At 34.1% G+C, this 17913-nt stretch overlaps 1 protein-coding gene across 23 annotated transcripts in view; it reads right to left on the bottom strand.

Moving 5' to 3' along the window:
- LCORL (ligand dependent nuclear receptor corepressor like) overlaps positions 1 to 17913 on the bottom strand; it is a 154363-nt gene that overhangs the window by 47684 nt on the left and 88766 nt on the right. For 18 of the 23 annotated variants that reach the window (XR_012022930.1, XR_012022937.1, XR_012022935.1 and 15 more), the window contains one exon: positions 1822 to 2073. The exons of 3 other annotated variants lie outside the window; for them this stretch is intronic. Coding sequence is in view for 16 of the 20 variants with exons in the window: in XM_072809472.1 (XP_072665573.1) it covers positions 1822 to 2073 (252 nt within the window). In the remaining 4 variants the exon portion in view is untranslated. Of the gene's footprint in view, positions 1 to 1821; positions 2074 to 4577; positions 4702 to 5463; positions 5679 to 17913 lie in introns of those variants that run through there. 2 more of the 23 variants (XM_072809514.1, XR_012022938.1) reach the window with 2 other exon arrangements.

The raw sequence follows: 17913 nt of genomic DNA, 5'->3' as shown, positions 1-17913 counted from the left end.
AGATTTAAGGTATAGATTTATATCTACTATTGTTACTCTTTTAATCTTCAGATGAAAAGTTTGTTCACAAAAAAAAAACAACAAAAAGTTTGTTCACATACATATCTGTGCACTTTGCAGAGAATATCACAGTAATTTAAATAATTTACATTACTTGTTTTCCACATATACGTGGGGGTCTGCTGTATCACTTACATTCATAAAATCACAGAATTTAAGGACTGGAAATTTACTTCTAAAATGTCATTTATTCCAACCACTCGTCTGATGCTTTTGAATACCTCTAATGACAAGGCAACCATTTTCCACTTGGAGAAATGTGTGATGCTTAAAAAACATTCTTTTTCATATGACCTGAAATCTGTTTTCCTCTAATTTCTAGATCCTAATTCTAGTCACTGGGCTATTCAAAGAAAGTTCTGCCACATTTAGTGTAATGACCACACAGATACTTGATGGTCACTCTAATGTTACCGTAAGACTTTCTTCTGTGATAGTAAGGAAAAGGAGAAACACAGTATGGAGACTAGTGTTTGACTATCTTTTATGAGTTGGTTACTTCATATTTAATCTTCACATTGCTTTAATGAATTTGCTATTATTATTAATGCCAAATAATAAATGAGGAAACTTAAAGCTCCCACAGGTAAAGTTACTTGTTCGAGTAACTAAGTAGCAGAGCTGGTCAACCACAAGTCTGTCAGGTACTAAAGAAAGCCTATGTTTTAGTCTCATTAGGACACTGACCTGCCTTCGACAAAGAGCTCTAAGAGGGTATGAAACATGGAAAACAAAACAAAACAGCAACCAAGCAAAATTCTAAAAATTCTATGCTAACTTCCAAAATTCTAGGTGTTGATATATTTTTTCCTCAAGCCTTATATTGTAGTCATCTTTGACATTTCTGTCTTATAAACTGTCTAATTATTATCTTAATATTTCTCAGATCTTTCTACATAAGTAAACTCCCACGACCTAAAATTAGGGAAGCAAAAAGAGAAAATCACTTCCCTATTTCATCCCCTCTCAATTTTTATGTTATACAATGAAAAGACCATCTTCTTTAAACATTAACTAGGTACTCTTCTTTAGAGCCCAAACACACACTTCCTTCTATAATCAAACCTAATGCTGGTATTTTCCTGGCTTCAAGGACTGACAACACTATTCCGAACTTGTGTTAACAAAAGATACCTATTCTCTCTTCTCCAGGCAAACACTTACTTGGCATCCTCCACAAGCACTTAAAAGGCCCTTCCTTCCTTTCCCTGTGAATCATGGCTCTTCTTCAATTAACTATTAGATCAGTCCAACACAGACTTCATCATTTAGGCTTCTTATGAAAAATGTATCTCTATATTCTTAGTTGCATGATTATATTTATCACATATATTAACTTTTCTTTTTCTCCATTATTTCCCCATAAATAATTGAAGAAAAATCACCTATTTTTTTTTTATTTTTCATCTAAGTATAAAAAACTGAACAGCAAGTGCTTAATGTTCTCAGCTGTATGTTTTAAAAACAATTTCTCATTAAATACATCTCTTTATTTGTATTCTTTGTTTTTAAGTTGCTTGTTAGGATTTTCTCACCATATATTTAATTGTGAAAAGAGACCAAGAGCAACGCAAATTCTCTTTCAAAAACAAAGTGAAACACAATACAAAATTCAGCCCTTCTCTAGTTCATCCCATAGGCTAGCTAATTGCAAGTAATATTACTTCTAAAATAAATTTCTTTATGAATGTAAGGTTTTATGTATATTAAATACTAAAACATAAAATTATGAATGACACACACATGTACACAAAATCTTACCTTGCTGAGTATTTTGTTCTTGCATTCGATTCACAGTGAGGTCTAAGGGGCCTTCCTGCTCTTCCTGAAGCGAGTTTTCTGCTTGATTCATTTGGATACTTTTACATATTAAACTTGGTCCAATTGAACCATTTCTATTTTCTTGAATTTTACCACTTTTTGAAATATACTCAATTGCAAACTGACGTATCATCTTTTTCATTAATTCCTGAGCAACTAAGGGAATGTTAGGATCACAGTTCTGAGGAAGATCTAGGGAAGAAATAAATATGACAGGCATTAAAAAAGAGAAACGCAAAATACCAATACTTACACTTATTTTTGTTAAAAATTAATGGATTCAGAAGTCTTCAGTCCACATTGCTAATGGTTTCTAGGACTTAGCAGTAGAAACCTTGTAGATTTAATTAGTATTACATCAATCCAAACTTGGCATATTTAATCATTCCTTATAAACATTTTCCAGGGTGCTCGGGTGCTCAGTTGGTTGAGCGTCCGTCCCACTCTTGGTTTTGGCTCAGGTCATGATCTCAGGGTTGTGAGATGGACCCCCAAGAATTGCTCTGTGCTAAATGCATAGTCTGCTTGAAATTCTCCCTCTCCCTCCCACCACATGCACCTGTGTTCTCTTAAATAAATAAATAAATAAATAAATAAATAAATAAATAAATAAAATCTCCAAATAACAACAAAAACCCAAACATCTTCAGTCCCAAACTAAAATACAAAGAATTAGACACAGAAGTGGAACAGCTTATTTTCAGAGTTTTAATTCAAATGCATTCTACTAGATATTGAAACACTTAGAATGCAAACAAATTATAACTAAGCAATTTCTAATATACAAGTAAATGTATACATTAACTATTTAACAAAACATCTAAACTCTTATACTTATTACCGTTAAATTCTTCAATTCTGTCAAATGTGTATTCCATAAATAACCTGAATGTCATCAAAAATTTTCCTTTCCTCAACTTATATGGAAAAATTTCAATCATAAAGAAAAAATAAAGAAATATACAGTGATATAGGCAGCCTCTACCAAGATTCAAGAATTGTTAGTATCCTTCCACATTCACTTTTTTTTTTTTTAATTTTATTTACTTATGATAGTCACACACAGAGAGAGAGAGAGGCAAAGATATAGGCAGAGGGAGAAGCAGGCTTCATGCACCAGGAGCCCGACGTGGGATTCGATCCCGCGTCTCCAGGATCGCGCCCTGGGCCAAAGGAAGGCACCAAACTGCCGCGCCACCCAGGGATCCCCCGCATTCACTTTTAAAACTTTTTTTGTTTGCAGAACCACTGAAAGTATATTGTAGAATTATGACATTTCACTACTAAATATTTCAGTATGCATCTACTAAGACCCTCCTATAAAAATGGCAATACAATTATTGAGGGTCTTAATCCTTGACCCCAAAACATGTAGATCAGCTACAACTACAATAAAGATCAGAAGTGATACACAATTTTGTTTGAAACTTGTACAGGAGATAAAATAACTGAATTATTTTATATAAGTATGGAATGAGGACAGACAACTTGTAAACACAGTATATAATAGTGATAAGAAGTTTTGGTATTAGGGAGGGTGGGTGGTGGTAATTTTTTCACCCATACTTCTGGCCTCACTCCAATCCTTTTATTTTGTTCCGTCAGAGGCAGAACTATTGATAACTTGGGAAAGATGACTATGCAAACATGACGAGGCTCCACAGTTTTTCCTCACAGAAGTTAACCTAGAGATACTACTTCTTTGCTCCTTAAAAACCTCAACTCTTACCAAGGCCGATCAGTGTTATATATATAGGCCTGCTGTGATCCAGGGCTGTCTGAGACTGGAGGATTGAGTCTCTTTTGTTTTGGGTTTAAATATTAGCTGGAGCACATGTCTTAGAAATCTGAGGGCAAGTTCCCCAACTAACATCTACAGTTATAGATACAAGACTCTAAAATGCAAGATAGTTTGAGAATATATGATATTTGGAAGTGAGGAGAGGCAACAAACTACTTCCACCTTGACCACTACCAAATTCGGTAACAAAACGTGATCTAGGCTGAGATGAATCTATTTATTTATGGTCTTGCAGAAGTATCAATATATTTGATTACAGGGTGTTGTTTTGGAGATGTCACATAGCAAATATAACATCTGAGAGAAGGAACTGTGGGCCAATATAAAAGTAACACTTTAGCCTTTACATTTACTCTTCATTTAGAGCCCAGTAGGGAAGAGAGGCACTACTGTCTTTAGGTACTGGAAAAAAAGGACTTAACTACAGGTTGGAATCTTAGCCATCTTTAAGAGCTTAGGGTAGTTACATATCCCCTCTAGGTTTTAGTTTTTCCGTTCAAAAAAATGGAAATGATAACCAAACTTCTGAAATCATAATAGGGCTTGATCACAGGATATTTTAAGGTTTTGTAAGATTGTAGGTAAAATACTGCAATTCCTATACTTGGCATTTTAACAGTCTAGTAAACATTAGCCATTAAGATACAGACTGAATGAACACTTTTATTTTATTTAAGTCACAAAACGGCAAATAAGTAAAAATATTAACTAGGTTAATATTAAATTATTAGCTAACTGGGAAAATACAAAAGACCTAACCTCTAAGTACATGCGATACTTTTTGGTCCAGAATAGACAGTATTAGCACATGTACCCTAAATGACATAGCTTACCAAAACAAGAAATTTCCAAGTTGTACATAAACTCTCAATTTATATCATTTTTAAATTATTACCTCCAAGCATCTTTGAAGGCTTCTTTTGAATATTCTGCTCCAGCTTTCTCCAAGCCTGATTTTCCTTTGTATTATGTGTTAATAGGAGGTATTAAATTTACTTCTTGGTATTTTGTTTAACTGTCTGAAAATTTATTGACAAATGTCACCTTATATATTAAAAAAATTAAATTTACCAAAAAAAGACTAGAAACATTTGGATTTATATCAACTGACTGGGGTTATAATTTTAGGGTTAGAGTTTAAAGCTAAGTTTAAAGCTGAATACATTGTGCTACTCTATTTTTTTTCATGTACTCAGTTTTTGGTCTTTTATACTGGGTAATACATGTGTATTTAAGAAAAGAGAAAGACAGTGACAAAGGAAATGCTGATTAGCTAGGGAGCCTTCTAGGTTATGTGTACAAGCTGTTATAACTATAAAAAAGCAAATGAGTTAACTAGAGATACGGACCAGGAATTGTAATGTTTCCAAAGGTCAGGGAAGCAATAAATATTTGGCTGGAAGAGAGAATGCTGCCACATAGAAATAGTGTCCATTGTCCCCAAGAAGACAAAAATAACTTGTTTTTTTGCCCTCTTAATCCTTTAAATTTAACTAATTCAAATGTTTAACAAGCTTTTGTAACAGCCAGTTTCAAGATAGTTCTCAATGACTCCAACCTCCTGGCTTCAGTCTGTTGTGTAGCCCCTTCCATGTTGCACTGGTTGGTGGTATGGGTGATTTAGAGCATTCTAAAGAAGCATGTCACTTCCAAGATAAGTTATAGAATTCAGTTTCTATCTTGGATACTCCTGAATGTTAGTGTTTGCTGTCACCCCCTCCCCCATCCTCTATCACTCACTCTGGAGGTCATACTGTTAAAAGCTCTTTGGGGAGGCTCACATGGAGAAGAACTGAAGTCCCCTGCAAACAACCAGTGAGTGAACTTGAAAGAAGATATTCCAGATCAATGAAATCCCAGATGATCATAATCCCAGCTGATCCCTTGACTGCAGCCAAACATCCAAGTGTGCTAGTATAAGATTCATAGCTCAGAGAAAAAGTGAGACAATAAATGTTTATTTTAAACTGCTAAATTTTGGGGATAATTTGCTAAATAATAATGATAATAAATTAAAAATTTTGGTACATGTTAGTGGGATGTTGCTGTAATAAAAATCTGAAATTGTGATTTGGCTTTAGAACCAGGCAGAGATGAGCACTGGGTATTATACATATTGGCAAACTGAATTTAAATAAATGAATAAATAAATATTCTAGGTCTAAAATAATTTTTTTGCTAATTAAAAATAAAGAGTTGTTATATTGAAAAAACCCCCAAAATAACCAAGCAGTGGGCTCTGGGGGTGAATTAACATTGTAAGACAAAAAGAACTTTGAAGAAGTTGTTAATAGGAACCTTGTGGTCTTTGATAAGATGTGTAGGGCGAAGATTTGTAGGACAGTAAGATAAATGTTATTGGAAAGTAGAGGAAAGAATATACTTATTTTATAGTGGTAGAAAGTTTTATAATAACCACTGTTTGCAATAATATGGAAAAAGTAGAAAATGTGCCTAATAAATTGGGTGATTTATCTAGAGAAATTTCTAAGCAAAGTATTGAGATGCCCTCCAGTTTCTTCTTGTAATTATAGTAAAATGTAGGAAGGGAGATATACTAAAGGAAGAGCTGTTAAATAAAAAGAAACCAGATCTTGATTATTTTGAAAAATTTCAGATATACAGATAGCAAATGAGGCTAAAATTAAGAAAGGCTGAGCTAAGACCAAATCAGGGGAACAACCAGGAAAACAGCTTCAAAATGGTGATGGTTTTTTCTCCAGAGTTATGGAGAATATGTTGTGGGACCTATGTGAATTTTAAATTTTAATTTTTTGTGTGTGGGGTGTCATTCCTTTAAACAATAGAACACTGGAGTTAACCAAATCTTTACAGGGAGTATCCATTCAAGAACACTGGCTAAATTTCCTTAAGAATAGTAAGCTGTATAGTGTTTTAAATTGCTTTATTCCCATCCTCCCTCACTACTTTTGAGGAAGCCTTCCCAAGGCAAACCCCAACAATGTTAGGGTTCTAGATATTTAAGGAAATCTCTGTCCATTCAGTAGTTTACCACTAAGCTAACTAAGCAGAGATGTTAATAGCTACACAATACAAAGAATACTGACTTCATGGAATTACATCAGAAAAGTCATTAAACAAACAAACAAACATAGCAACAACAAATAGTAACACCAAAACCTGAGGTGGGGGGTAATTTGATTTCTACCAGTGTCACACTGTATTATTTAAAATATCCAGTCTTTTAAAACATCACAAGAAATGCAAAAAAAATAAGAATGTATGGCACATATACAGGAAGAAAAAAGTCAACAGATAATGTCTCTGAAGAGGCTCAGATATTGAATTTCCCAGATAAAAACTTTAATCAGACATTTTAAATATGTTCAAAGAGCTAAAGGAAATCATGTATAAAGAACTAAAGGGAAGTATCAGGAGAATATTTCAGCAAATAAAAAATAAAGTTTTTTAAAAGAACCAACTAGAAATTCTAGAGTTGAAAAGTACACTAATTAAAATCCAAAATTCACCATGATGGATACAGCAAAAGATTTGTACTGGCAAAAATCAATCGATCAATCAATCAGTGAATTTGAAGATGGGCCCATTGAGATTATCCATTCTGAGGAGAGAGAGAAAAGAAGGAAGGGAGAGTAGGAAGGAGGGAAGGAGGGACAGAAGGCAGGCAGGCAGGCAGGCAAGCAGGCACACATGTAGGTAAGGGGAGGGGACAAGAGGGGAGAAAGAAGGAAAAAAAGAAAAATAAGAGTCTCAGAGATCTATGGAATATCATCAAATGCACCAACATTCACAATGGTTGTCCTTGAAGAGAGGAGAGAAAGAGGCACAAAGGAAAGCTGAAGAAATGACAATGTCTCAAATTTGATGAAAAACCTTTACGTACATATCCAAGAAGGATAAAGTCAAAGAAAGCCACATTTAGATGCATCCTAATCAAATGATCAGAAGCCAAAGACAAAGAGCAAGTCCTGAAAGCAGCAAGGAAAACCCCTCAATTCACATACAAGATCCTCAATGAGATTAATAGCCAATATCACACGAGAACCTGTGAAGGCCAGAAGGCAGTGAGATGACATACATATTCAAGGAACTGAAAGAAAAAAGATTGTCAATTAAGAATTTTACATTCAGCAAAAGTATCCTTTAAAAACACACAAGAAATTTAGACATTCTCAAATAAATAAAAACAGAAAAGTTGCTGCAAGCAGACCTTACCTAATAAAAGGACACTGGAGAGTAACTCAAATCCACACAAAGAAATAATAAGCATCAGTACAGTAACTACATAGGTAAAATACAGTATAAATGTATTTTTTTAATAAATTACCAAATGTATTTTTTGTTTGTAACTTTTTTCCTATTTAATTTAGAAGACAGCTGATAAAGCAATAATTACAAATCTCTTAGTGGATAATGTAGTAGTATGGAGGACAAAACACAGCGAGGAGGGAAAGGAAATGGAGATATACAGGTTCAAAGTTTTTCTAAACTACTGAAATTAAATTGGTATTAATTTGAACTAGACTGTTGTCTATTAGGATGTTAATTGTAATCCCCAGGACAACCACTAGGAAAACATCTGAAGAATATAATAAAAGACAGAACAAAGGACTTAAAATGGTATACCAGAAAATATCTCCTTAACACAAAATAAAGTAATAATAGAAACGCAGAGAAAACAAAAAGAAATAAGACATATTGAAAATAGCAAAATGACAGATGTAAATCTTACCTTATCAGTAATTACATTAAATGTAAATGGAAAGGCAGAGATTGGCAAAATGTATTAAAAAGAACAAGCCAACTACACACTGTCAAAAGAGACATTTGAATTTTTTTTGAAAGATCTTATTTATTTGAGAGAGAGAGAGAGAGAGAGCGCAAGTATGAGTGGGGGAGGGGCACAGGGAGAGGGACAAGTAGACTCCCTACTGAGCAGGGAGCCCAACATGAGGCTCGATCCCAGGACCCCGAGATCATGACTTGAGCAGAACGTAGATACTTAACCAACCAAGTCACCCAGGTGTTCCAAAAGAGACATTTTAAATTTAAATATCCAAATATGTTGAAAGAAAGAGGATAGGGAAATAAAAGACATTATGTAAACAGTAACCAAAAGGAAGCTGGGGTGATTCTACTAATATCAGGCAAAATTGATTCTAAGATAAAAATTGTCAATAAAAACAGATAAGGTCACTTTATAACAATAAAGGTTCAATCTATTAAGAAGACATACTAATTATAAACATACATATACCTCACAACACAGCCCCAAAATACATGAAGAAATAACAGAATTAAAGAGAGAAATAAAACATTCAATACTAACAGTTGGAAATTACTCAATAAACCACTTTAAAAAATACGTTTATTTATTTATTCTTTCTTTCTTTCTTTCGCAAACATGTGAGTGGGGGGAGGGGCATTGGGAGAGGGAGAGAAAACCTCAGGGCTCAATCTCATAACCTGAGCCAAATCAAGAGTTGGGCACTAACTGACTGAGGCACCCGGGTGCCCCTAAACCATTTTCAATAATGTATAGAAAAACCAGAAAGAATATAAACTAATAGAAGACTTTAACAACACTAAATTAATTATATCTAACAAACATATGCAGCACTCCATCCCAAAACAGCACAATGCATATTTTTGTCAAATGTATATAGGGATTCTCTAAGACAGACCATACGTTAGGACACAAAACAAAAAGATTAAAAACATAAAAGGTATGTTCTCCAAAGTCAAAAGAATAAAAAAAGTAGAAAAAGGAAATATGGGAAATTTACAAATGTAAAAAAAAAAAAAATTCCTAAAAATGTAAGGAGTCAAAGATTGAGTCACAAAGGACATCAGAGGGGATCCCTGGGTGGCTCAGCGGTTTAGAGCCTGCCTTTAGCCCAGGGCGTGGTCCTGGAGTCCTGGGATCGAGTCCAGGGTCAGGCTCCCGACATGGAGCCTGCTTCTCCCTCTGCCTTTCTCTATGTCTATCATGAATAAATCAATCAATCAATCAATCAATCAATCAATCAATCAATCTTAACCCCCCCCCCCAAAAAAAAACCAAAAAAACAAAGGACATAGAATATACCACAAGTCTACTGAAAAGGAAAATACAACACACCAAATGGTATGAGATGCTGCTAAAGCAGTACTTAGAGGACAATTTGTAGCTGTAAAAACATATTTTTTAAAAGCAATTCCAACCAACAACCCAAGGTTAGAGCAGAAAAATTAAAGAAAAGAAAAACAACAGAGAAGATCAATGAAATCAAAACTTGGTTCTCTGAAAAGATCAACAAAGTTACAAACCTTTAGCTAGACTAACCAAGAAAAGAAACTAGAGAAGATTTAAGTTGCTAAAATCAGGAACAAAAGAAGAGATGTTACTTCTAATCTTAAAGAAACACAAAAGAGAATCAGAAAATACTATAAAAAATTATACATCAAGTTAAATATTCTAACACATAATACTGTATGTTAACTACAATGTAATTAAAATAAAAATAATAAAATTTCAAAAAAAAATTAGATATCCTATATGAAATGGCTAAATTCTAGAAAGATATAAATTATCAAACTGACTCGACGATGTAATAGAAAACATAAATAGACCTATAGTAAGTAAAAACATTGAATAACTAAAAAACTTGCCATGAAGAAGGCCCAGGGACTGATTTACCAGTGAATTCTATTAGACATTAAAAAAATTAACACCAAATCCTTCACAAATTCTAAGAAAGAGGAAGGAATATTTCCCAATTCATTTTATGTCAGCAATAGACAAAAGAAATCACATGAAAAGAAAACTATCATGCCAAGTGAAAACTATCAATTATGAAGAGATGCAAAAATCCTAAATGAAATACTATCAAACAGAATCCAGCAACACCTAAAAAGAACTACGCACCAAGAATTTATCGGGTGGACAATATAGTGATTCATAACGTATTATATTAAAAATGGTGAAACTTAAAGACAACCTAAATAAATAGAAATATATTTTGTGTTCATGAACTGGACGATGTAATATTTTAAGATGGTAATACTCCCCAAAGAGATTCAACACAATCCCCATCAAAATCCCAGCTGGCATTTTCATAGAAATTGGCAGCTTGATCTAAAACTCATATGGAAATGCAAGGAATCCAAGATAGAAAAAAAAAAAAATCTTGAAAAGAAAACAACTAAATTGAAGGATCAGCACGTCCTGATTTTGAAAATTACTATCAAGTGCAATAATCAAGACAAAGATTAGACATATAGATTAATGGGGTAGAACTGAGCCTCAAAATAAACCCTTACATTTATAGTTAATTGATTTTTGGTAAGAGTACCTAGACAATTCTTTTTTTTTTTTTTTTTTTAACCTAGACAATTCAATGAGAGAAAGAACAGTCTTTTCAACGATGCTGGGACAACTAGATACTTACACAGAAAATGAAGCTGGATCTCTACCTCATACAATATATAATAATTAACTGAAAATGGATCAAAGGCCTCAACAGAGGCACTCAAACCTGAAAAATCTTAAAAGAAAACACATGCATAAATCTTTATAACCTTGGATTAAGGCAACAATTCCTTATATATGACACCAAAAACACAAGCAACAAAAGAAAAAAACAGATTAGACGACGAAAATTAAAAAGTACTTCAAAGGACACAAGAAGTGAAAGACAGTCCACACAATGGGTGTTAATATTTATAAATGTTTGATAAAAGTTCAGTGTACAAGAATTCTTTATAAGAACTTTTACAAATCAACAAAAAAACAAATGCCCCCCCCAAAATGGAAAATGATTTGAATAGATATTTCTCCAAAGAATATATTACTAATGGCCAATATGCACATGAAAAAGATTCTTAACATCACTGCTCATTAGGGAAATGCAAATCAAAACGACAATGAGATATTTCACACCCAAAAGGAGCATTATAATAAAAAAAAATGCAGATAAAGTACTCATGAGGATGTGAAGAAATCTGAACCCTCAAACACTGCAGGTGAGAATGTGAAAATAGTGTAGCCACTTTGGAAAACACATTGGCAGTTCTTAAAAAAATGTAAACACGTGATCCAGGAAATTCCACTCCCAGGTATATACCCAAGAAAACTGAAAACACGTATCAATGAGTTTGAATATCCATGGTAGCATTATTGAGTAATGAGTGCATGAAAATTCATGGAGCATTATTCATAACAGCCAAAAAGTAGAAACAACCCAAATGAACATCAACTGGTGAATGTATAGATAAGAAGTCATATATCCATACAACAGAGTATTATTCAATCATAAAAAGGAATGAAGAACTGGTACACACTGTAAGGATGAACCTCGAAAACATTAGGCTCAATGAGGGCTGCACATTATACGATTCCATTACATGAAATGTCTAAAACAGGCAAATCTTTCTCCTTTTCCCTCTCCACACCCCCTCTTAGTGGTTGCCAGAGGCTGGGGGAGGATAGGTAAAGGAGGAGTGAGTGCTAATCTGCTAATGGGTTTCTTTTTTAGGATGATGAAAATGTTCCGGAATCAGATAGCAGTGAGGGTTGTAAAACTTGGTCAACGAGCATACTGAAACCCACTAAAAATCGTATACCTTTAAAAAAGTTAATTTCATAGTAAAAAAGGAAAGGAAGGATAGAACTCCAAGGAGTGGAATATGACAGATCCAAGAGCCATAAAGAATTGTTCTTAGACCTTAAGATCTAATCAAAGAACTCCCAACTCTTGCCCAGCTGGATTTCAGATTTGCTATGAATGGTGACCTCTGTGTGCTCCCCTTTTCTCCAATGCGGAACAGAGTGTTTACAGTGGTTATTCACCACTCTGTTGGGTGTGTATGGGCAGGCAGCTTGTTTTTCTTACTTTTAAAGGTCAATAAATCAAGAGGAATTGTACCTGAAGTGCTGTAAAGAGCTGCACACAAAGAACCCAGTTTGCACCTGGACCTAAATTAGTATTGTGAGATAACAGTGTAATAACAATAAGACTTTTGAAAGTCTTGGGCAAAGATGAGTATATTTTGCAAATAAAGAGAGATGTGAATCACTGGGGACAGACCGATCCCAACTTCCTTGTATGCACACCTTTGTTTCGTATTCTCCCAACTGATGGCTGGCATATCATGCCACTGTTTACCTGAGAGGAACAGCTGCTCTTGAAATCATTCTAAAAATACTGATGGGTTATCTCAATTATGAGATCATCAATGAGGAATATTGAGTCCAATAAAATGTCTTAAAGGCCAGGATCATTTTTGTCATCACCTTCCCCCCATCCCCATTTCCCTTCTCTCCATATTTGATAGCTGTATTAATAATTAACACTGGTTTACACTTTACAGAACAAGGACTCTGATATCATTTAATGTCAAGGATCATATTAGCACAGATAGTAATGTAACGAAAAGTAAAAAGGGAAGCAAAGTCTTATGGAACCATTTACAGTACACAGTTTTTGCCCTTGCCTTTTATTTTTTCCCAAGTATTTTACTTCTAAACATTTCAATCTATGAAAAAGTTGAAAGAATAATACAATGTACTTCCACAAAATTTTGCCTCTATAGATTCAACAACTGTTGACATTCTGTATCATTTTCTGTACATACACACAAGTTATTTGGGGGGGAAGCATTCGCAGATGTCATGAATCCTTAACCTGAAATACTGGGTAATAAAGAACATCACCATATATAGCTATAATACCATTATTCCTTCCAAGAAATTTAGCACAAACAATAATGCCTTCAATTTTCCCAATTATGTCCTTTACAGTCTTTTTTCTCCCCAATCTCAGGATGCAATCAAGAATCACATGTTGTATTTGACTGTCATGTGTCTCCAGTCTTTTTTTCTTTCATGCCATTCATTTGATAGCATGTTCCACAATCTGGGTTACATTCCTCATCATTTGGGTTCAGACTGATTGATCATTTTTTTGCAGGAATAGCACCATAGATGATATGCCTCCTTGGAGTGTAACAGTTGGTCTGCTATCAGTGATGCCATATATCACTTGCTTTAAGGTGATTTTCAACAAATCTCTCCATTGTGAAGTTACATTTTCTCCTTTATAATTAGTAATCCGCGGAGTCATACTTGAATGGGATTATCCTGTTCCCTAGCATTCTTTACTCAATTGTTTTAGCATTGATTGATGATTCCTGCCTGAATCAATTATTACACTAGCGATTGCAAAATGGTAATTTTGTAATTCCATTATTCATTCTCTATTTTTATGTAGCGTTCCTAAAAAAAAGTGCCTTCTCTTCTGTGAAGAGAAGACCCTTATCTTTTGTTTTTACCACTATGGACTCATGGATTGTTTCTTGTTATCCAATGTTATCATCCATGCCATCATTATCCATTTTAATGCACAAGTTGTTTCAAATTTAGCCAGTGGAAACCTTCAAGTTGGTTCTTGTATTCTTTTGATATACCTCCTGTTTATGGGGATGTCTTTATTTTTTGGCAAATAAGGAGATACTACACGTCCCCTTTCTACTTTTCTTGTCCCTGACTTAGAATCAATCAATATTATAAATATCCTATTTTTCCTTTTTTTGTGGTAGAGAGTGCTACTGAGGCATCAAGATCTGGATGCTAAGTGTGGTTATTGCTACTGTGGTGTCACTGCTTCTAGAATCTTACAGTAGGCCAAACTAATAAATACTATATACATTAGATATATATATATACATACACATTTTATTATATATTGTTATTTTACATAAAATTTATATATGTTAAATTATATTTATAAAATATAAATATATTTAGATCTTGAATTCATACACCTCTAATAACATAGCTCTGTTTTTCTTCCCCCATTCTGTAATTTACTCCTTTCTCCAAATGAAAAAACTCTTAGAACTACTACACCCATACCACTGCTGAAAGATGTTAATCCTTAAAATATGTCCTAGGTTAATTATTTAATTTCTTCCTGTGTTCTGTATTATCAATATGACACAGATTTGTTTCTTTGTTGTTGTTTGTACTCAATCACAGGGTTCACTCCCCCATCCCTTCCGATTTAATTTTATTTTTTAAAAATGCTTAAGATACTTTCTCCCTTTCCCTCTCCACACCCCCACTTAAAAAAATGTAAAAAATTAATGTTTCAAAAGTCAAAACTATACAAGACTCAAATAAGTTTCACTTATTTTTCTTTCACTCCCAAAGTAACCAATTTCATTAGTTTCTAGTTTATACTTTTGTGTTTTTGTTTAAAAATAGACTCATATATTTTTCCCTCTTCTCTCTTAAAAGTGAACATACCACATATAACATGCAGTATACTTTTTTCCTTGCTTTTTCCACTTAAAAAATATACACCCAGGGGCACCTGAGTGGCTCAGTTGGTTAAGTGTCCAACTCTTGATATCAGCTCAGGTCATGGCCTCAGGGTGTTGAGATTAAGATCCACATCCTGCTCCCCTCAGTGATGTGTCTGCTTGAGATACTCTCCCTTTCCCTCTGCCCCTCGTCCTGCTGTGTCACTCTCTCAAAAAATAAATCTTAAAAAAAAAAAAATACACACACTCCCAGGGAATTAATCATTCTTATCAGTTCACAGAAAAGAGATGTTCTTTATTCTCTAGTTTCGTGTCTGTCTATTCTATGTTTTTTTTTTTTTTTAAGATTTTATTTATTCATGAGAGACAGACAGAGAGAGAGAGAGAGGGAGAGAGAGAGAGGCAGAGTCACAAGCAGAAGGAGAAGCAGGCTCCATGCAGGGAGCCCAACGCGGGACTTGATCCCAGGTCTCCAGGATCACAACCTGGGCTGAAGGCAGCGCTAAACCGGAGCCACCCAGGCTGCCCTATTCTACGTTTCTATCACAGAACAGTCACCATGTTAGGATCCTAAGGATAGGCATGTAAGTGATTTCTAATATTTTGCTATTAGAAATAACACTGAAATGAATAATTCTGTGCATGTTGTTAAACAAGTATTAGGTAAATTCTAAAAAGTGAGATTACTGGATCAAAGGGTAAATACATATGTAGTTTTTTTTTTTAAAGATTATTTATTTATTTATTTGTGAGAGACAGAGAGAGAGAGAGAGAGAGAGAGAGGCAGAGACACAGGCAGAGGGAGAAGCAGGCTCCATGCAGGGAGCCCGACGTGGGACTCGATCCCAGGACCCCAGGATCACGCTCTGGGCCGAAGGCGGCACTAAACCGCTGAGCCACCCAGGGGTCCCCCATATGTAGTTTTAATAGATACTGCCTTATACTCCTTGTAGGAAGTGTATCACTTTGTACTTTCCACAACGATGGATGAAAGTGTTTCATAGGCACCCTAATAGGGTTCTATAAGGCTTTTGAATTTTGGCCAAACTAATATATGAGAAATGGAAACTCACTATTGTTTTAATTTGCAGTTCAAGGGCCATTTGAATGTCTTATTTTTCTGTGTTTAATACTCTGTTCATGCTTTTTGTCAATTTTTCTATGAGTGTCTCACCTTTTTTCTCCCCTTAATTTAAAAAAACTTACATAACTTACATAATAGAGATTAACTTACATAATAGAGATCAACTCTTTCTGATGATATAAAGATTTCCTCCCAGTTTGTCTTTGTCTCTCAATTCTATGAAGTTTTATTCCTGGGAAAATTATTTTCTTTTTTTGATATAAATGACTCTTAAATGTCAATATTTCATTTTATTTCACCTTAAATAACAGAGAAAGCCTCTGCCCTATATCTGGGTTACTAGAGAATTCTACTGATACTTTCTTCCAGTTTATACATGGTTACATCATTTTGCATTTAAATCTCTTATTCAATTTGAAACTTCTTCAAGTACACATGAGGTATGGATCTAATTTTATCTTTTTTCAATTAATTTTCTAGTTGTCCTAAGACCATTTATTAAATAGTCCATCATTTTCCTTACTATTTGTAATACCACCTGCATCATATGAGAATATCCCTGAGTATCTGGATCTATTTCTTAATGAGTTGTTTGTCCATTTGGGTGACAGTACTATAATTTTAATTATAGATGTTTTAATACCTGGAAGACCCAGTGTCAGCACTTTAAAAAAATCTATTCTAGGGACGTCTGGGTGGCTCAGTGGTTGAGCATCTGCCTTCAGCTCAGGGTGTGATCCCGGGGTTCCGGGATTGAGTCCCACATTGGGCTCTTTGCATGGAGCCTGCTTCTCCCTCTGCCTGTGTCTCTGCCTCTCTCTCTGGGTCTCTCATGAATAAATAAAAATCTTTAAAACAAAAAAAAAAAAATCTGTTCTATGTACTTGTATTCCATATATTAGCTCCAAGGAAAAGTGGGGGGTGGGGGAAAGGAGAACTTTAAGGGATCATATGAAATTTATGATTTCCTATTACTTTAGGAAAAACAAATTATTTGTATGTTTATTCCAAAAGTCTTTTTTGCTTTTGTAAATGGTATTGTGTTATCTGATTATGTGTATATGAAAGTCATTGACTGTTCATTTTATGTATCTTGACACTGCACTGAATTCTTTTACTACTTGAGTTGATATTAGCATCAATGCTCTTGGTTTTCTATTTTCATATGCAAAGAGAACTAGTTGTATTTCTTCTTTTCCAATTTGTATGAATCTAAGGCAGTTCTCTCTTGTCTAATTGTCCAAACCTCTAACACAATGTTAAATAGTAGGGACTGAGAACAATCTTGCCTTGTTCCAACTTTAATGGGAATGTTGCCAGTGTTTCCACATTATGCTGTATTTAAAAATAGGGTATATGTGTTTTATTAAAGAAATATGCACCAATTCCTTTTTTATTGATTATTTTTATCATGAACACAGGTTGAATTCTGCCAAAGGTCTTTTCAGCAACAGTGGAGATGAACTTTATTTTTGTTTCTCCTTAGATTAACAGGTGAATTATATTAATGGGTATTCTAAAACACAACCATTCTTACATTATTGGAACAAATCTCATTTGACCATGGTGTATTATTTTCTTACTGTAGCACAGAATTCTGTTTGACATTTTTGCATTGAGAGGAGACTGTTCTGTAGTTGTATATATATGTTAATTATCTTTATGAGATTTTTATCTACATCAGTTTCATACTCAGGTTAAAATAATTAGGATACTTTCTTTTTTATGTTCTGGAAAAATTTATGGAGCATTAAAATTGGCTAATCTTAGTTTTGGTAAAATAGAACTTTAAAATCTTCTGAGCTGATGTTTTGTTGAGCTTTTTGATACTTTTTCCTACTAAAAAAAAGAAAGGCTTGCT

This window comes from Canis lupus, chromosome 2 (assembly GCF_048164855.1).
Source record: "Canis lupus baileyi chromosome 2, mCanLup2.hap1, whole genome shotgun sequence".
Taxonomy (NCBI): Eukaryota; Metazoa; Chordata; class Mammalia; order Carnivora; family Canidae; genus Canis; species Canis lupus.
This window is presented reverse-complemented; position numbering and strand designations above follow the sequence as displayed.